Genomic DNA, 22,106 nt, shown 5'->3' with positions numbered 1-22,106 from the left:
TCTCTACACTTTTCCCCCATCAAACACTCCCAGGACAGGGACAGCACGGGGTTAGATACAGAGTAAAGCTCTCTCTACACTGTTTCCCATCAAACACTCCCAGGACAGGGACAGCACGGGGTTAGATACAGAGTAAAGCTCTCTCTACACTGTTTCCCATCAAACACTCACAGGGCAGGGACAGCACGGGGTTAGATACAGAGTAAAGCTCCCTCTGCACTGTACCCCATCAAACACTCCCAGGACAGGATCAGCACAGGGTGGGAGAGGGAGTAAAGCTCCCTCTACACTGTCCCCCTTCAGACACTCCCAGGACAGGGACAGCATGGGGTTAGATAAAGGGCAATTTTCTGACTGCCGATATGGCACACTATTATTTTAGCTGTAAACTCGTTTGCCAGTGTGACATTTTAATTTTCAAGTGCAGTTTTCCCATGGGTCCCTGGAGTAAGGTTATTAATCTGGTGCAATTATAAGTAAATTATAAGCAGTTTGCTGAATTATGAAGGTCTGATTCTCCAAACTACTTTTCATCAATAACTGCAATCTGTAATTTCTTGCTATTAATCTGCTCTGGAATAAATGGAAAAAGAAAAATCAAAGGCCATTCTCTTGTGAGCTAAGAGCGGCATTGCCCGAGAACTGAGACCAGTTTCACATTTACTGTAATCTCATAAATACTGCTGCAAATATGAGTGCCCCTGTCCCCAGACATTCATTTTTGCTTTCTTTTTGTATGACAGCCTGTGACCTGATGACTCAAGGAATCCTCGCCCTGGTCTCCTCCACCGGCTGCCCCTCAGCCACCGCTCTCCAGTCGCTTACAGATACCATGCACATTCCTCACCTCTTTGTACAGCGCAGCAACGCCGGCTCCCCTCGCACCGCCTGCCAACTCATCAGTAACCCCGAGCTGGAGGAGTACACCCTGCCCGCTAGACCTCCCGTTCGAATTGGGGATGTCATGCTGCGACTGGTCAACGAACTTCGTTGGCAAAAGTTCATTGTTTTCTACGACAGTAACTACGGTGAGTGAGTCTCTGTAGGAGTGGCAGATAACCCCATATCAGGTGCACGTTTATACTTTGAAAATCAAACAACTCGCTTTGGATGGATATCTGGATATTCCCTAAAATTCAACCCAATCCAGAGCTCGGCTTTCACGCTAAAAGCTCACATTGTCAGACTGACTCTACAGCTCATGAAAAGAAATAGGAGAATCTTTTAAAAGTTTAATCACTTCAATGTTGGATCTGTACATTGAACATTTGTGTTTTGTTTATGTTAAACAGTTACATGAATAATATAAATTCATTCTCTCAAATACACTTGTGTTTAAAATATTCATGGGAAATTTGTACAAGGTCTGGTTGAACAGTAACACAATACAGAAAATATTTATTGGTTCATTTCTGATGGTTCTGCTACACTGACAAAGACTAATCAGAAGTCAGAAATCATCCTGCACCTTGTTGTCTCGGATTCTCCAGCATCTGCAGTCCCTACTATCTCAGAAATCATCCTGTTGGGAATATTTAATGTTTCACCTTTAACTCTTCAATGTCTCCCCAAACTCAGTAAATATGCTGTGTTTGAGAGTGTGGAGTGTCAGGGTGAGGAGGAGCTGACACCTTCACTAATGTTGCTTTGGACTGAGGCGATGGGATGCAGGGCAGAACAGAATCCCTTCTGTAAGTTTGCAAATTATACAAAGATCGGTGGAGTTGTGGATAATGTATAAGATTGTTAAAGCATACAGTAGGTTCTATATCAGTTGCAGATATAGGCGGAGAAATGGCAGATAGAGTTTAATACAGATAAGTGTGAGGTTCTGCACTTTGGGAGATCAAATGTTAAGGAAAAGTATACAGTTAATGGTAGGAGTCTGAACAGCATTGATGTACAGAAGGATCTGGGCGTTCAAGTCCTTAGCTCCCTGAAACTGGCCACAGCAGTAGATAGGGTGATAAAGAATACATTTGGCATGCTTGCCTTTATTGGTCAGGAAATTGAGTACAAGAATCAGGATGTCATGTTGCAGCTTTATAAGACTTTGGTAAGGCCACATTTGGAGTATTGTGTTCAATTCTGGTCGCCACATTTACAGGAAGGATGTGGAGGCTTTGGAGAGAGTGCAGAAGATGTTTACCAGAATGTTGCCTGGATAGGAGGGTATGAGCTATAAGGAGAGGCTAGAAAAACTAGGGTTGTTTTCTCTTGAGCAGAGGAGGCTGAGGGGAGACTTGAAAGAAGTTTATAAAATTATGAGATGAATAGATACGGCTGACAGGCAGAATCTTTTTCTGAGTTGAAATGTCTAATACTAGGAGCCATGCATTTATGGTCAGAGGGGGAAAGTTCAAGGAGATGTGAGGGGCAAGGTTTTTACACAGAGAGTGGTAGGAGTGTGGAACACGCTGCCAGGGGTGGTGGTGGAGGCAGATACAAATGGGGCATTTAAGGGACTTTTAGATAAATACATGAATATGCAAGGAATGGAAGGATCTGGACCAAGGCAGGCTGAAAGGATTAGTGTCATGGATTTGGTGGAAGGATTTGGTGTTGTGGTCGGCAAAACATGGTGGGCCGAAGGGCCCGTTCCTGTGCTGTACAGTTCTATGTTGTCTGTCTATAATTCAGAATGAGTTTTGGTTCATTCTTCAAAAGTCACTGAACATTTTGTCATGGAATTCAATTCCAGAGTTCAAGGATCCAGTCCGGATCTCTGGGAGACCAGTTTGACTTTTTACCCATCTGTCTGCTCCTGTTGTGTTAGTTTCTGTGTTGAGAGCATTAAGTCCTAAAGGGATGGAATGGACATGAGGGGGAGGAATATGAGGGGACAGGTAATAACATGAATTTTGATTTGAATTCTGTAACATTTTCCTTAATCAAAACTGTTTGCGTTATTGTGAGCAGCTGCTTTTAATCAATGTGGCAGCATCATTGTACATCATCACCACTGTATAGACCTCAGCTGGCAGCCTATCTGATGTGTTATACGGCTCACACTGGAGGGCCCATTCCCATTGGGAGGAAAACTGCAATGTCCTTTACACTTCTTGTTCGGACACTCTTGTTCCTGTAATTCACAGGAGCCCGAGGATTTGGTGTGGTCGTGATCCCAGGCAATTACACTGACAGCCATGGAGTAGGCAGTAAATTGTTAGAGAGTATTGAACCAGGCCTTCGTTGCTGAGTCTAAACTCTGACAATGTAGAGGGTCATCCACAGCCAGGAATTGGAACTGCTGCCTCTGTTAGATTAAAGAGCTCTGGATAAAGGGATTCCTTTGTAAAGCACACACAGAAGTCTTTAGGGATCAACGTTTGAACTCAGGCTGTGTCTGAATAACTGTCAGAAACTGACAAATCTGTGTCCGGTTAAGTGGATAATTTTAGTTTAACAATTATTCAACACACTTGAGTTATGGTAGTGATCAGAGAAAATAATGGAGGGAGGCTGCGATGTCAGTGGATTATGTATTTGCTGTGTCTTTCTGAGGGGTGTGTTTGGTTCTGAATATGAAACTGTTAACAGTGGGAAACAGTCCTGTGCATCCTCAGTGACTTACTCAAGTTTCCCGGCTTATATTTTGTCCTCTAACCAAACCAGCTGGAATACAAACTTGGAGGCTTTCACATCATCAAAGATGTTGGATTATTTGAAGTTAAACGATTTTATCTTGACTGTTAACTTGACTGGATTTGAAGTGGTGGCTGTTTATTCCGGGTGTTAGATATTCTCCAAAAAACTGCTCAAGTGACATCAACACTACCTGTCTAATAATAGGTTCTACTTGATCAATAATATTTGTAAACATTTGATGATCAGATCCTCAATTACTGCAAATTAAATAGTTTTATCGTGCACAGATTGATATTTTTACCAGACTATATTTACCAAACTAATACCAGGAATGGGTGGGTTGTCTGATGAGGGAGGGAGGACACGTTATGTTTGGAGTTCAGAGGAGTAAGAGGTGACTTAATTTGAACAGATAAAATCCTGAAGGGATCTAACAGGGGGTGCGGAGAGGATGTTTCCTCTCGTGGAGATTCTCGAATGAGAAGTCACTGATCAAAACCCAGGGATCTCCTATTTCAAACAGATGAGGCAAATGTTTTTCTCTGAGGGTCCAGAACTCTCTTCCCAAAAGGACATTGAAAGTTGGGTCCTTTAATATTTTTAAGACAGAAGTGAGTGGATTGGTGTTAAACAAAGCAAGGGTGAAAGTTTGTTGGGGGTAGATGGAAATGTGGATGTTGTGTTACAATCAGATCAGCCATGATCTAATTAAATCGCAGAAAGGTTTCAGAGGCTGAATGGTTTACTGCTGCCCGTAGTTCATAAATTATATCAAAAAGTTGGTGAATGTGAAGAAGTAAATGTAGAATAATTAAAGAAAAGAATCAGAAATGAAATTTACATGTTTTTTTGTAATACTTAGAAACCGTAATGGTTATTGTGAGACCCGTTGTGATCAATACAATCAGAACAAGCTACAAATGTAGACCATTCAGCTCTTCTAGCCTGCTCTGCCATTCAATAAGATCACGGCCACTCTAATTTTAACCTCAACTCTGCATTTCTTTGTATTTAACTCGTGGGATATAGCTATAGCTCATCAGGCAGCATTTATTACCATCCCTAGTTTCCCGATATTCCCTGATATCTTTCATCTCCTTGGGTAACCAAGAATCTTTATACCTCTCCTTTCTGGTTTCTAAGTCAAAAAGTGTGGGTTCAAGTCCCAGAGCAGGATTGGATTTTGAATGCTTACCAGTGCTGCACTGGGGGAGTGCTGTCCTGTTGGAGACATCATCTTTGTGATGAGATATCAGGCCATCTCTGCTTGAACATTAACCTTGGCTGTGGCACCATTCGTAAAGGACAACAGATGTTCTTGACTAACTACATCAGAACCTGATTCGCTGGTCCTTCAAGTTATGCTATGTGTGAAATCTTACAGTATGCAACATGGCCTCACTGTTCACCAACATAACACCCCCTTGAAAATCAATTCATTGAATCCAATGTGCTTTGAGGTGTGTGTGAGAGAAGCAGTTTAAGGTGTTCCATAAATGAAAGTCCCTTTATAAAGTTGTCAGGAGAGTGACAATAGAGGGTTACAATAATGGTATCAAATGTTTATTGTACTGTGTGCATTGTCAGGATAATTCAGTAAGCTGCAGGAATGGGGATACAAAGTCAGGCCAAGTGCAGTACAAGGAGTTACCTATAAAAATAGAGTTACTATCTAATGTGCTACATCCCTACTGTCAGCACCACATATACTTCTCACCAAATGGCTAATTGTGAAACAGCTTTGGCAAGATTGAGAACAGTTTCCTGTCCATTTCCCATTCTCCCTTTAAATTGTGGGCCATTTCTCATCATCTGGAACTCCCTGTGGGAGAGAGGAATAAAGGAAGGGAATTTTGGAACTAATAGCTTCTTCTTTTGTCCCTCATGGGCCATGTTAAATTGACAGGCAATTCCCATCTGTAGCCGAGTGTGGATTCTTGTGACCACAGGATATTGGGATTATTGTCCCATTGGCTGTACTCAATAATGTTAACGGGCTGTTTTCCAAATGTCTTAGAGGAATGTTTAAATGTTGGGATGTAAAACTGGCATTGACATTGACGATCAACATTGGTTTCAACAATTAGCACGCTCAATCTGAATGAATATTTGAGGTGGTTTCTACTTTCAGCCATAAATCCACAATGCCAGTTTTATACTCAGTTAGCAATTTCAAAATTTATCCCTTAGAATCAGAGAAGAACCTTTGGGAAAAGTGAGGCCTATTTTAACAGCATCGCCATTGATGAGCTGTCTCATAACATGCATATTTAACTGGAGCCCAATATACAGTGAAAGTGGAAGTCAAAGTGGGATGTGTGAATGTTAAACTTCTAGACATGTATTCAATTCAAACACAACACGCCCTCAATATGGCTGGATATGGTGGTACAAGCCCACTCAGAGAATTTAAAAACCTTCATAAAATTGACCTTTAGAAAGAATGTCAAGATCAAGCAACTTGTAGAGACACCTGACCCATCTTCCAGCAGCCATTTTGATGGTAAATCTACATTCAAATTAAAAAGAAAGCAGGATGTTGTGTGATAAACAGGCAGATAGAAAAATCACATGACTTGCACCTTTTGGTTTTGACATCTAAGGTTCTGTGAAAGCCAATGGTCTCAATTTGGTCTAAATTCCATTTGACAAAATTTGTTGATAATTCTCCATGTCGCTCCCAGGTTATGCAGCCCTTTGTTAACTTAAATACTATGTTGAAGGGAATTTTATCAAGTTATCTGCCTAAATTCAATTTGTTAATTTTTCACTAAGCATTTTGTTGTAATTCAAATTCACCCTTTGACCTTTGACCCTCAACAAACGTCACATTTATTGCTTAAATCAGAAACACTTTGTAGAGAGCTGCTGGGATGCCTGCCAGGAGGATGTGCAGTTCACAGCTCTAAGGAAATGACGAGTCTGCATGAAACACTGGCACAGGCCACCCCCTGAGCCCTGGCCATTGTTCATGGAACACTGCTCCCCATTCCAGTTACCATACTCCAGAAAGGAATTCCCAACATTGGGAGCATTACAGAAAGGAGAATGGAATTGGTGCCGAGATCGAGGCATTTGAGCCTTGAGGAAAGGTCCGAAGAACGCAGTGTTGAAGAAGAGAAAATAAAGGGGATGTAACTCAAGATGGAACATACGTCCATAGGATGTGTGGATTGTTGTTGGGTGTTTTTTTTTTAAAATTTTCCTGCTCTTTATAGTGGCCCATGGCCTCGTCCTTTCTCTGTTGCAGTCACGGTCATAATTGTGTTTCCAGGAATTGTTTTAGGTGGGTGTACTCCAGGGTTAGGATTCGGCAACTGGAGGGTATGTAAAGGAGTGGATAAACTGAGATTTGATATGTTTGCCATAGAAGCAGAGAAATATGTTATCAAACTGTGAGAAGGCAAGATGCAGAGTTCAAATGTGCCTACTGTGTACATAGGTGGTGGGAATATGGACTGGAGATCTATTGACATGGTCAAAGCAGAATTTGAGTGGAGCAGCTGAGAAATATGAATCTCTAAGAGAGAAGACTTATTCTCAATTTGTAGCCTCTTCATTTTATTCCATTTAGTACTGACTAAAAGAAATTCTAGTTGGATTTATACACGCATCAATACCGAGGATTTAAAAGAAATGCTGGTGCACTGCTGAATGTCAACAACTGGAGACATTATATTGAAAATGCTGAATGGGCAAATCTTCTCTGTCCTTGATAGAAAGCCAGAATCCTAGCAAGCAGCTTTTGATGAGGAAAGCATTCAGCTAACTACATTTCATACCCTGCTGAATTAATTAAGATGCATCTTTTGTGCATTTCAATCTCATCAGTGCAGGAAACATTTCAGAAAAAGATCCATAAAATCTTGGATAGACCCAAAGGATTTGAGGTGTTTGTCAATGACATTGTGTGTGTTTTTGGAGTGATGACAGGTGCCTAGAAATAGCAGTGGCCCATTTAGCCTGTAGTGATTTGTAATGAGGTCAGCCAGGGGGACCTCACAGAATAGGAGTTCCCTGATTGGGGCTGTTAATCTGGTCCAATCAGGGAGCCCTGGCTGACAGATAGGAACAGGTGTGCCAGACATCCTGTTCACTCTGAGAACTGGCTGTGAGGGAGCTGGATCTGTGTCAAGGGCTGTCCACGTGTAAATAAAGGGTGGGTTGGTGATGGGAAACCAAACTTTGTGCAGCTATTTCACAGCCCTTGTGGCCATTTATTTAGGCTGTGGTTTGCTCTGTACCTTAACTCCAGTTAGCCACTTTGGTTCCAGAATCTAGAAATCCTTGCCAAAACAAAACAAAAACCTATCCCAGAGATAGTAAGAACTGCAGATGCTGGAGTCAGAGATAACACAGTGTGGAGCTGGATGAACACAGCAGGCCAGGAAGCAGAGGAGCAGGAAAGTTGACATTTTGGGTCAGGACCCTTCTTCAGAAATGGGGAGGGGGAAGGGAGATGAAATTTTCACTCAACCTCCAGTCTCAACCATTTTTACGGGGAATGATCTCTCAATCCGTATCGTACTTTGAGCAAAGAAGTGCTTCTGGACATCACCATGAACAGGCGAGCTTTAGTTTTAAACCTCTTTGTCTTAGACTGCCCTCTTAAGAGGAAATTTTTTTCTCTATCTCCCTGCTCAAGTTAAATTTGATCATCTTTAATCTTCTGCAATGAAGGGAATGTGAACCTAATCTTTGAATCCAGCATCAAAAAACCCTCCAAATACTGATTCTGAAAATTTACAGAATCACAGAACCACAGAACCGTTACAGCATAAAGAAGGCCATTTGGCCTATTGTGTCTGTACTGGCTCCCTGAAGGAATGGTTCACCTAGAATCATTCTCCTGTCTTTTTTCCCAAACCCTTCACTCTCTTTCTTTTCAGAGAATAACACAATTCCCTCTTGAAAGCTGACATTTAACTTGCCTTTACTACAATCTCCAGTAGCAGATGGCAGGTCCAAACCGCTAACTGAGAAAAAAATCCATCCTCCTATTGCCTTTGCTTCTTTTGCCAATTACCTCCAACCTTTTGTTCTCAATCCTTGACCAATGGAAGCTGTTTCTTCCTTGCTACTCTGTCCAGAGTGCCATTCATGATTTTGAACAACTCAGTGAGATCCTGCACAATCTTCTCTTTCCCAAACTGAGCAGTGTCAACGTGTTCAGTCTGTCGATGGAATTGATCTTCTTCAACCCTGGAACCATTCACATGAATCTTTCCTGCACTTCTCTAATAACTTCACATCATTACTAATGTTCCAGAACTGAACTCAGTAATCTAGCTCTGACTGAACTCAGGTTTTGTACAGATTTAATGTAATCCCCTTGCTCCTGTGCTGTAAGCCATTCTCAATTTTATTTTATTAACTGTCCTCTCCACTTGTCCCAACATCTTCCACAACTTATGCACACACCTGGTCCCTCTGCTCCTATATCCTTCTAGAATTGTACCCTATAATTTATATTGTGGACAGTTTCCCATCATCTGGAACTCTCTGAAAATGCCCCCAGCTCTGAGCTGAATGTGGAGATTTTAATTGGTTCAGACACACCTAGTATACTTTATCAAGGAGATATTAGAGAATTAAAACTTGCTCAACCTCCCGGCTAACGATTCAACTAACCACTTCCCCAACCTTTGGCTCTCCCTGATCCTCCTGGGAGACCTGACACCTTCCTGGTTCCAATGCCAACCCTCCATGACTATCCCCACCAACACCCTCCTTTCCCAACATCTGCCCACTGAGCAGCCCCCTCAACTCTCCCACTCTCTGACCTGAACCTGAACCAACACCACCTGCACCCCCACCCCTTACTGAACCAAACCTCCTCCCATCAGAACCCACACAAAAGACCCTAGATCCCCTCTGACCCAACTCGACTCCACACTAAGCCCTCAATCACTAACCTGCTACTATGTCATCTTACCCTCCTACCTTCCTACCTACCTGCCACCTTACCCACCTGCCACATTACCCATCTGCCATTTTGTGCCCTTACCCACTCATACACCTTCTACTCATTCTCTAGGAATCATTAAATAATATAGAGTAGCATCTCTCCAGCGTAGAAACAGGCCATGTGGCCCAACAAGTTGACACTGACACCCCCGATACCTATCCCCCTATCTTATCCCTGCATTTCCCATGGCCAACGCATTTACACCTCTAACCTACACACATCCCTGAGCACTACAGGCAATTTACCATGTCCAATCCACCTAGCCTGCACGTCTTTGGACTGTAGGAGGAAGCCGGAGCACCCAGAGGAAACCCATGCAGACACAGGGAGAATGTGCAAACTCCACACAGACAGTTGCCCGAGGGTGGAATCAAACCCGGGTCCCTTGTGCTGTGAGGCAACAGTGCTAACTACTGAGCTCACCATTAAATGTCAAAATAATTAGGTAAAACTAATTGCAATTAAAATTATTAAATAACAATGATATTAAATGTTAAAAACATGCACAAAGTCCTCTTACTTGAAATTAATCAATAAACAAAACAATCAATGTTTAAAATGAACAGAAAAATAATTTAATGCCATAAAACACAAACCAGCTGGTATTAATCATCCTGGTATCTGTTGCTGACCCCCAGGAGCATTCCCTGGTCCTCTGGCATCATGAGGGATGTGGCATCATGCCCCTGTGCTGAGCTGAGGCCTAGACAAAGCCCATGATGCACGCATTCAGAACTGTCCAAACGCCACAATCCAGCCACTAAAACCCTGGAGAGCTAAGTGGACATTTTCTGACAGGATGACCATCATTTGGTCATTATTTATATGCTCATTAAAGACTTTGGAGGATCCCTTTTACATTAGCTGCCAAAGTTGTCATATTCTCTCTGATTTTTTTCCATACTTTCTCATTTCAGCTGAGAACCATCTATATTCAGCCCAGTTCCTGATTATGTTATTGGTTTGACATCTGTCATGAGCAGACTTTGTCTTCTTTGCTTGAACATCTCTCTCTTTTAACATCCAGGGAGTTCTGCCCTTCATGGGACTATGCCGAATCTGAGTTTGAACTTCCAGTTGTTTGCAAGGAGCTCATTGTTCAGCAACAGATTTTCCTGCCAAACTTTGACTCCACTTTATTCAGCCCCGATCCATTTCACCCTAATGATATTGTTTTCTTCACAGTTAATTAGTCTTAATCCAGAGTCACACTAGACCCTGTGATACAATAACCACTGCCTCTAAATTGTTCTCCTACAAACACCTGATCATCTTGGCCCACCTCATTTCTAACAGCCAGATATCACAAAGCCACATTTTTGTTGGCTGGAGAAACATTTCTGCAGGAAATTCTCCTGAACACTCATTTGGAATTCTTGCTCCTCTCTGTCCTTTACACAATCACCATCCCAGTCCATGTTCAGTTAATTGAATTATAGTTTCTCTATCATTCTTGTGCCTTTCTCTAATTTCACTCAACAATATTATTCTCCTCATTTAAGGAAGGATGTAAATTCATGAGAGATTTGCTAGACTGGAATGGGTGTGTTTGTCTTGTGAGGAAAGGTTGGATAGTCCGGGCTTGTATCCAATGGAATAAGAAGCAACTTGACTGAAACATTTAAGATCCTGAGGGGTGTTGACTGGGGGTGTGTGGAAAGAACATTTCCTCTTGTGGAAGAACTTAGAACAAGAAGTCATTTTTTAAAACAAAGATGGGGAAAATTTTTTTTTCACAGATGGTTGTGAGTGTTGGAATTCTCTTCCTTGAGAGGGAAAGTAGAAAGAGAAGCTTTTAATATTTTTAAGGCAGTGTTAGCTAGATCATTGTTAAACAAAAGAGTGGAAGTTTATGGGAGGTGGATGGGAGGGATTATGGAATAATTAGATCAGCCATGATCTTATTGAATGGCACAGCAGCATTGAAAAGCTGAATGGTCTACTGTTGCTCCTAGTTTATATGTCCCTGTGACGCCTTGACAAAATAATCCAGGGCTGGTGAATCAGAATTTGGCATCAATGAAATATAAATCCAGGCAGCAGGAGTTAACCGTGGACAAATGTTGTGTTAGTCAGTTCATTTCCAACTGGAGAGTGAGAATATGGACTCACAAATGGATGTGAGTGACAGGTTATCGTGTTACATTGAACCGTGACAGATTGATCAGTGGGCCAGTGCTGTTTCTGTCATTTTAAATAGTTTCGCTATGGCTTGTTGCTGACCTCAATATCTCCCATTGTAGCTGTTTACAGTAAGATTAATTTTCACAAGAAAGTGCTTCAGAATCTCCTTTTGCTTAATATTGAGTGGCATTTGGCTATGGCTGAGGAACTATAAACTGACATGTTATGTCTACACCCAGTCAATGACAGCAATCAACAGGAACTTCCCATTAACCTTCGGATGTTCTTGGCCCACAATCATGATGGGATCTCCAGATGCTGGTCCAAACCCTCGTCATAGGGACCTCCCTATACCTGAATGCTCTAACGTACTGGGCAAATGAACAGCTATCAAAGCAAATAATCCTAGTGGCTGTGAAGTCATCTGTGCTGAATTGGCACAGAATGTCTCTCTCTGTCTGTGTGTGTGTGTGTGAGGGAACATTTTGTAATGATTGTGAGCCCTCTCATTCAGGTTTCCACAGAGATTCAAGGTGCAGATGTTCTGCAGCTTCTCACCAAGGTTCATTCGACATTACCTCCCAAACCTGTGATTTTGACCAGCTCGAAGGACAATGGAATACATGGGAACATGCACCTGGAGCGTCCCCTCCAAACCACTCACCAACCTGACGTGGAAATATATCACCGTTCCTTCAGTAGCACTGGAATCCTGGAATTCCCTACTTAAGGGCATTGTGAGTCTACCGACGATATATGGACTACAGCAGTTCAAGAAGGCATCCCACTCTTACCTTCTCCAGGGCGATTTTGGCTGACCTTGCTAGAATTCACTGCTCATAAATCAATTTTTAAGAAAATGCTGTCTGGTCTGGCAAATAGCTTCAGTTGCTTTTGTTTGTATCTGACAATTTTCCTGGAAAATGAGGGGCGAGCAATAAATACTGGCCCATGCAGTGACAGCCATGTCCCAAACGTGAATAATGAAACAATGGCTGAAGTAGCAGGTGCTTCACATTGTCGTTGGGTACCTCGGCTGACACAGTCTTTCACGTTTTCACCACAAACCTCTTTGTCTCAACAAACACAGAGTTCACCTTGACAAAGGTGATGACCAATAGTACCAGCACATAACTAGCTCTTATAAAATACCATCATAGCATCAGGATCTGAACTGTGAAGCATAGCTGGCACCTTTTTAATTAAGAAGGCTTTTCATAGTCTGTCAGTCATCCAGTCTATCTGTCAGATATCATCTCTCGCAGTGTGTACGCAGCTGTAAGTGGCCACTTGTTGGGCTTCAGTTCCCCTAATCCATTAATTGCTCTCTAGAGAGGTCAGGTCATCGTTATGACAGGCTGTCAGTGAGAATTGTGCTTTAAAATCCAGGACCTCTGGGAGAGGTGCCTCCTCCAAATATTGTCTTAATGAACACTTCAGTTCCTCACATCGCTTCGTCTGCTTATCATACCCGCATTCTTGTTTTATTTTTATTGTTGAAATCTGTTCCTGTTTTAACAACAACATTACAGAATCACAGAATTGTGACAGATGTGGAAAAAGGCCATTCAGGCCATTAGCTATATGCTGGCCATATGAATCAGTGCCTCATTGAGGGCCATTCTCCTGTCTCCTCTCTGTAACCCTGCACATTGGCCTATTTCCAATAACTGTCTAATTCCACTTTGGATGTGTCGATTAAACCTGACTCCACCTCACAGTCTGCCAGTGCATTTCAGGCCCCAACCACTCACTGTATGGAAATGGCTCTCTTCATATCATTTCTGTATCTTTTACTCATTCAATTTGGATAGTGTCAATGAATGACAGCATAGTGACTGTTGGTACATAAGCAATCTTACTAGCTAGCTTATACACAGCAAGATTCTATAGAGAGCAAAGGTGACATTAGCATGTTAATCCCTTCCTGTTGATGGTTCATGTTGGGAGAGGACTGTTGGTCAAGACAACTGGACAGTTTAGCCATCTTCCCCAGACCATGCAGTTTGATCTTTGCCATTGGTGGCAGTGTGGCACTCCCCTGGTGCAGCACTGACACACGCTCAAGATTCTCGAGTGGGATTTGATCCCACAACATTCTGAGCTGGGGAGAGTATACTCTCCTGTGAAATCAGGTTAAGATGCTACTCTTTACCCTTTTGTTTTTCTTTGCAAGCTGAAATGAACATTTTCACACTGTGTTTTTATTTATTTTAAGACCATTCCTTCCTTTCTTGTCAAGATCAATACCTTGTTTTTAAGAGTTATTGATCTGTATGCAGTGGCTGATGCAGAGGGAGCCACTTTTGAGTAACAGTGTCTTTCCAGGTCTGAGACCTTTGTGGGCTGAACCACCATCGAAATGAGGCTTTTATATTTATTCACCTTCCAACTAAACGCCCTGAGATGTTTAGAACAACATGACTATATTCAACATCAAATCCAAAACGATGGAGAGACATGGAATTGGTGCCAGATTAATATTGGGAATGATCACAAATTTGTTTGTGTAAATTTCCACATTCAGACAAAGGAATGAGTGATTTCCCAGATGTGTGTAAATATGAAACTTTAAATCTGAGGCAGTTTATATTGGAGGCAGTGAGGATTATTTCACAACCATGATAGAACCTTCATCTCACACCATCAGTCAGTCAGAGAATCTCTGGGCATGTGGTGTGCCAGTCTGATTCACTCAAATTCTCCTCATTTCGACACTTCCAAAGCTGCCCCTTGTCTTTCTCACCTCATGTCTCTGAAATTAAATACTAAGGGTTATGCCAGTGTTCCAGTAACACGGAGTGATGCTGATTTGTAACTGCAATGTCACTAAAATCTCCACCATGTTTTAGAAAGATGACAGATTGAGCAACAAGTAGGCACTGGGGAGTGTCAGGGTTATCACTGCAGTGGGCACAACTTTAACCCAGTCTGCAAGGGGTGAGATTGAGAATTAATTGGCCAGTACAGTGATACTAGTCCCCAGTCAGGTTCAGGGCAAAGAGGTCCATGGGTGACCATTATTTCAAGTCTTTAGATCATAGATCATAGATCATAGATCATAGAATCCCTACAGTGTGGAAACAGGCCCTTCGGCCCAACAAGTCCACACCAACCCTCAGAGCACCCACCCAGACCCATCCCCCGAAAGCCCACCTAAGCTACACATCCCTGAATACTACGGGCAGTTTACCATGGCCAATCCATCTAACCTGAACATCTTTGGATTGTGGGAGGAAACCGGAGCACCCGGAGGAAACCCACGCAGACACAGACAGTCGCCTGAGGGTGGAATTGAACCCGGGTAACATAGTCAATTAATGGTCACTTAAAGGCCTCAACCACCTCCCCTGTCACCTGCCTCCCTAGTGGATGTGAAATGTGGTTATTTTCCAAACCAGGGGAGCACCCTGCAGGCCCCAGATTGGGAGGCACAACCCAGCTGGTGGGGGTGTCCATGGGAATCATGCGTGAAAACCATCTCCTGCCCTTACATCCCATTCCCCTAATCCCTCCCCTTCACTATAGCCCAAAACACTTGACAAGAAGAGGAAGAACACTCACCTTCTCATCAATGGATCCTCTAAAAGTAGACCGGCCTTTAGGACCCAGAAGCTGCCGGACTTTGATTGGCCAGCTGCTTCTGCCAAACCAGGAAGCTGCCCATGATAGGCTGACATACTCAATGACACTCTCCTAATCAGCTGGGTGTCATCTGATTGGTCAAGTACTGTCCATGTTGGGCTGGGTCATAGTTACCAGCTCACAAGGCCACCCCAACACTTTACAAAAGGGGAGCGGTGTCCATTGTGATCTCTAACAGGGACATTATCATTCTTCAACAACAACAAAAACTGAAGTTGCTGGAAAAACTCAACAGGAAGGCAGCATCTGTGAAAAAAAATCAGAGTTAGTGTTTCGGGTCTGGTGACGCTTCCTCAGAATTTATCACCCTTGTTCCTGTGACTACAGTGCAATTAGACAATTCAACAGTTTCAATCTCCAGACTCCACAGGAGCCCCATAAACTGGGGAGACACTAATTAACTGGAAATAATCACAGATGAGGAAGCAAGGGGAGCACAATGGACAGAACGTGACTTGTTTTTCTTGAGCTGGCTGATCTGATCAACCTGACTTAATTGGGCAACTAAAGGGTCTGGAAATGCAGATTGATCGTGTGAACCTCAGAAAGTGTAAATGTCAATCTGAGAGGGACCAGTCAACTGGGATTGTCTCTATTCCCTGCAGAGAATTCCTCAGGGATTGGGGCTGATATTGATGTTTTGATGGAGACAGTGAAGGAGAACAATCTGATACATTTCATGTTCATACTTCAGATAATCAGTCCCTGCCTCATGGAAATGTCACAGCCATGTCTGTCAGTACATTTCATATCCTCTCGAATTTGAAAGAGTGGATTTCTCATTTTGCAATGACTATGTGTGGGACATATGACAGACAGGAAATTCACAAACCATTGCTGGCCTGTCACATGATAGAAATGTGCACACTTTAAACCATGTTTGTACAAATGTGAACACATGTCACAGTCACTGCCTCCTTGCAGATAAAGTTCCCTGAGGATTTTCTGAGCAGGATTTTTCAAATGGCACCACTCCGACACCAGAGAAGTTTTTGGGAATGATCCCTGCTAATACTGAATGCCCTCAGGCTGTTTAACATTCGGCAGGCTGTTGATTGGTTAAAGCCAAAACCTCTGTCCCAACCAGGAGAGAAAGTCCCATCATAGAGACCCATTGGATAACCAGCAGCTCTTTAGTTACAGCAGTGTGAGGCTCAAGTGGTGGCCACTGCTGGAACTATATATAGTGTCCAAAGAAGGAGCTCATGGTGGCCAGACTTGGGTAATCTGGGTTATTATGTTTTAGGTGGCAGTGAAAGGAGTAGTGGAGTGAGGGGAATGGGTTTGAGAGGCAAGTATGAGGGTTAAAGGAGGAATGGGACCTTGCAAAGTGTCTCCAATGGGCAGACAGGACCCCCTGTAGTGTTGAAACAAAAATAAAAATTACTGGAGAAACTCAGCAGGTCTGAAGAAGAGATTTAAAAAGTTAGCTTTGATTTCTCTCCATAGATGCTACCAGATCTGCTGAGTTTCTCCCAGCAAATTTTGTTTCTGTTTTACATTTCTAGCATCTGCAGTTTTTTGTTTTATCCCCCTGTACTGTTAAATGGTTTAATTGAAGTGCGTTTGAATATGTTATTCTGGAACTGATCTGCATAATATGACTTGATTGCTTAAGTCTTTGGGTGGAGCTAGACAGCTCTGAAAACAGTAAGGGACCAAATGTATGTATGTAGAAAATCCTTTGAGCTGGGAGATACTTTAGAGTACTCTAAATAAATATCCTGTTGTTTCAGAATTCATTCAGAATCTATGACATCGCTGGGTGGGGTGCGGATGTGTATCCCACACTTGCTGAACCCCAGTGCATGCAGTTAAACCTGCTGGCCTTCCCTTGCCATGAGAACAATGGGGATACGGTGATTAAAGAAACATAAGGAATAGGAGCCAGAGTTGGTCATTTGGCTCCTCAGCTTTCCTCACTATTCTATAAGACCACTGGGGCTCTGCCCAAGCTTCACCTCCTCTCTCATTCCAGCTCATCATCATGCTCATCTCATTGACATTTTAAAAATTCAATCTACTTCCTGTTTAACTATTTTCTGCGATCTAGCCTCCATGATTCTCTGAGGTAGAGAATCTTACATTCACTACCCTCCTTTGCATCTCCATTTTAAATGTGTGTCCCCTTATTCTGGGTTTATGTTCCCCACTCATAAAAACAGTTTCTCAACATCTCCCTAGTCAAGTCCCCTTGGAATCTTGCATGTTTCAATTAGATCACCCCCTCATTCTTCTAAACTCTAACGAATAAAGGCCTAATCTGTTTTGCGATTCTTGATAAGTCAACTTCTTCATCCCAGGAACCAGCCTGTGAAATTACCTGCATTGTTAGTACATCATTTTTCAATTAAGGGAATCAAAACAGTACACAGAGTACTCCAGGTGTAGCCTCAACCATATCCTGTACAGTTGTAACAAAACTTCCTTGTTCTCAACTCAACACTCCAGCAGTGAATTTGATTTGCCTGCTTAATTACATGCTGCACCTGCATGCTAACTTTATGTGTTTCAGGCACAAAAATGCTGAGATCCCTCTGCACTGCACTTTTTTGAGTCTCTCTCCATTTAAGTAATAATCAGCCTTTTGATTCTTTCTACCAAAGTACACAACCTCACACATTAAACTCCAACTGCCAAGTTTTCTCCCACTCACTCAACCTATCTCATAGAATCCCTACAGTGTGGAAACAGGCCATTCAGCCCAACAAGTCCACACTGCCCCTCCAAAGAGCATCCCACCCAGACTCATTCCCCTACCCCTGTATTTCCCCATGTCTAACCCAAATCATCCCTGGACACTACAGGCAATTTAGCATGGCCAATCCACCTAACCTGCACATCTTTGGACCACGGGAGGAAACTGGAGCACCCAGAGGGAACCCACACAGACACGGGGAGAATGTGCAAACTCCACACAGACAGTTGCCTGAGGGTAGAATTGAACCCCGGTCCCTGGCATTATGAGGCAGCAGTGCTAACCACTGAGCCACCGTGCCACCTCTATATTCCATTGTAGATTCCTAATGTACTCATTATAATCTGCCCTGTCATCCATCTTTTATCATCAATGAATTTGGATACATTTTGCTCTGCCCCTTCCTCTAAGTCATTAATATAGATAGTAAATAATTGAGGCCCTAGGACCAATGGAATAGAAGAAAACAAACTGTGGTCTCCCTGTACACAGGGCAGAGGGGCATTTGAACCTGAATCCTAGGCTTCTGGGTTTACTAGATTAGTGTCAGCATCACAATGCCATTGCCTGCCCTGTCTGTCTGAGAGATTTACAAAGTTCCCCACAGAATTTTCCCTAAACAGACTGAAGCGATCTTTCTTGTTGGATGAGATATATATTGATCATGTAAACATTTCAGCATTCCTCACTTTGATCAGACACACTATTGGATTGAAATGGTTTAATCAGCCAGCCATGATGTCCTATTCTTTTCACGTCCCTCTCTAAACTGTCTACAATTCTTTATCTCCATCTCATTGTTTGATGCCCTATAGTATACATTCAGAAATGGACTCTTGGGTTAGTAGCAACTCCTTAACTGGGGTCAGATAGCTCAGTTAGCTAGATTGCCGGCTTCCCGTCACAGAGTGATACCAACACTGTGGGTTCAATTCCTGCACCAGCTGAGATTACTATGCAGTATTCTCCTTCTTAATCTCTCCCCTCAACTACAGTGTGGTGACCATCAGATTAAGCCCCACCAGTTGTCTCTCTCTCATGAACGTGAGAGCAGCCCTATGGTCCAGTCAGACTATGACAACTTTACCTTAACTTGTGGGGTTAGTTTGAAGTAGTGAGATATCCCTGAATTGGAAGTGCATGCTGCTGACAATGAGAGGGAAGAAAACATTACAAATTGGAATAACAAGGTGTGGAGCTGGAGGAACGTAGCATCAGAGGAGCAGAAAAGCTGACATTTTGGTCGGGACCCTTCTTCAGAAATGGGGAAGGAGGCTCTGAAATAAATAGAGAGTGGGGTGTGGTGATAGTGGAGCGGATAGGTGGGAGAGAAGACAGACAGGTCAAGGAGGCGGGGATGAAGCTAGTAAAAGTGAATGTAGGTAGGAAGTGGGGGTGGGGATTGGTCAGTGAGGAGGGAAGGGCAGATAGGTGGGAGAGAAGACGGACAGGTCAAGGAGGTGGGGATGAGAGGCGGTTGCTTGGAATATGCTTCTATTCCCAGCACTGACACCCCTTGCTGATGTTGGAACATGCTTGGTGGAGATAAGCTGAGGGTTTGTTTTTGCCTCTATGTGAGAAAGAAAAAGACTTTAATGAGAATCAGAAAATAATTTGGAGCAGAGGAGTGATCCCATGGGGTATATTTCTGAGGCTGTGTTCATCTGTAATTCATAATATATGTCTCATGATATCAAACATTTATTATCTTCCTATAGTTCCACATTTACAAAGTTGTTGAAATATTGCTAATTAGCACAGTGGCAATAGAGTCTTATTAAATATGTGTCAATTATTCATGGTCTTACTATAAATGCTTTAATATTTGTGATATTAGAACTTTATGAAGCATCAAATACTGGTGAATGGTGAATCCTCTCCAGCTGGGAAAGAGTTAGTCTGTCAGGAGTTTCCCCTTCGCTGTGGGTTTAGCTCCATCTTGTTCCTCACAGCATAACTCTGGAGTCATATTCTGAGGCTGACTCACATGAAATTATACCTCCTGTGTATGTGCAAGAGTAGATCTGCTTCAAGTGTAGATGGTCCTGACCACTATCTCGATTCAATTCAAATGTATTGGCAATAAGCAGATATTCCCAGAGCTCTATCCAGGCCAGGACAATCTCAATGTGGTATTGCAGGCTGCAAAATGATACTGCTGTTATTGATCTGAGGCAGGCTCTCAGCTATGCAACATCCTCAGTCTGAGTGTTAGAACATAAGGCACAGTGGGGAATATCTCTGCAGAATTTAGTTTAGTCTGACATTTATTGCAGATGTACAAAATATCTGTAAACTGATCTCTTAAGCACGTGCTGCATTTAATGAGTGAGTCTTACATTAGGGACCCTTTTCAAAGACTATTTGATCCTTGGTTTTGCCTGATCTGGAACCACATGATGCTGGCAACAGGGAAATAATTGTTAACGCCCACTATTAGCATTTTAATCAGCAATATTTTAATAGCTTCTTAAAATATTAATTGCTTAGGATGTTATGGAGAGAAACTACACTGGAGAATTTAAACTAATGCCCACATGATTGAAATTAGATTGTTGCTTTGACATTGATTAAAAATTGATTTATTGAAGAATTTTATGAAAAGCCTCTCTTAATAAAGGCTAACATCCCATTATCCTTCCTGATCACATGTTGTACCTGCAAGATAACCTTTTGTGATTCATGTACCAGAACACCTCGATCCCTCTGCATTGCGGAATTCAGGCATTCTCCATTTAAGTAATACTCTGTCTTTTTGTTCTTCCTGCCAAAGTGGCCAACTTCACATTTTCCCACAATGCATTCCATCTGCCAGGTTTTTGCCTACTCGCTTACCTATTGATCTGCATCCTAGTTATGTCACATTCATAACATAGTGTCCGACCTATTTTCGTGTCATCTGCAAATTTAACCTTCAATCTCTTCATTAGGACATTGATATAAATTGTAAGATGTTGAGTACTCGGTACAGGCCCCTGCCAAATTCCCAGGTAAGAAAACTGAAACTGCACACAATATTCCAGGGTGTGCTTCCACCAAGGCCCTGTACAGTTGCAGCAAGACATCCATACTCCTGTGCTCAAATCCTCTCACTATGAAGGCCAACATACCATTTGCCTTCTTTACTGCCTGTCGCATGTGTATGCTTACTTTCGGTGACTGGTGTACGGGACCTCCAGGTCTGACTGCATATTTTTTCCTCTCAATTTATAGCCAGTTAGATAATTATCTGCCTTCCTGTTATTGCTCCCAAAGTGGATAACCTCACATTTAACCATATTATACTGCATCTGCCATGCATTTGGCCACTCACTCAGCCTGTCAAAATCACACTGAAGCATCTCTGCATCCTCCACACAGCTCACTCACCCACCCAACATTCACACAGGCTGCTCAACTCTGTGGTTTTTCCGGTTTCAGCTGGTCTTAAAACTGCAGTGACAATTTCTTGAAAAAAATGGTTGTGTGAACTGCTCTGTTCACTAGACAATCTCAGATCTGTTTCTTGATTCTGACTGCTGTAACCATTTTACAAATGATGTGTCTCATCACTGCTTCCATCTTCTATCGTATAGGTTGGTGCCACATAATGGGTTTAAGATCTTCACAGACTGGTCAAGGAGAAGAAAATGTCAAAAATTAACTTCAGGCTTAGCTTTCAAAGTAACACTGTTTATTACACATTAATACCAAATATTAAAGTACATTGCTGTACATATACCAGGTTGTGATCTAATCAGATAAGTGCTATTTATCTTCTTTGTGAGTTCTTGTCCACATGCTCATAAGACTTTCTGTCATTCTAGAGGATCTGGTATTGTGGTTTCTGTTCTAACTCTGCCCACATTGTGTTATTTATGCTCAATGATGTACAACTACACCAGCATCACTGTGAGATTGCTAAGGGGTCCTAAGAGCCTTGCATAACAGGATTGTACTGGCTAGCAAAGTAAACTTTGTTTCATCCAAAACCTACTGCATTTTCCATGTGGTATAAAGTAATTGCATACCCCATTTCATCATTTTGTGATTTTAAAAATGATATTCTGGAAATGTTAGCATTCTCACTTTACATGGGGTTTG

The 22,106-nt window shown here is 42.4% G+C and overlaps 1 protein-coding gene across 1 annotated transcript in view; it reads left to right on the top strand.

Annotated features, from left to right (window-relative positions):
- Nucleotides 1-22,106, top strand: part of LOC109936828 (glutamate receptor ionotropic, delta-1-like) — a 581,569-nt gene that overhangs the window by 235,305 nt on the left and 324,158 nt on the right. The window contains exon 3 of the mRNA XM_048616211.1: nt 744-1,028. Within this exon, the coding sequence (XP_048472168.1) occupies nt 744-1,028 (285 nt within the window). The remainder of the gene's footprint in view (nt 1-743; nt 1,029-22,106) is intronic.

The sequence above is a fragment of the Rhincodon typus genome, chromosome 34 (assembly GCF_021869965.1).
Source record: "Rhincodon typus isolate 14 chromosome 34, sRhiTyp1.1, whole genome shotgun sequence".
Classification (NCBI taxonomy): domain Eukaryota; kingdom Metazoa; phylum Chordata; class Chondrichthyes; order Orectolobiformes; family Rhincodontidae; genus Rhincodon; species Rhincodon typus.
The sequence above is the reverse complement of the archived record's forward strand: the minus strand, read 5'-3'. Positions and strand labels throughout refer to the sequence as shown.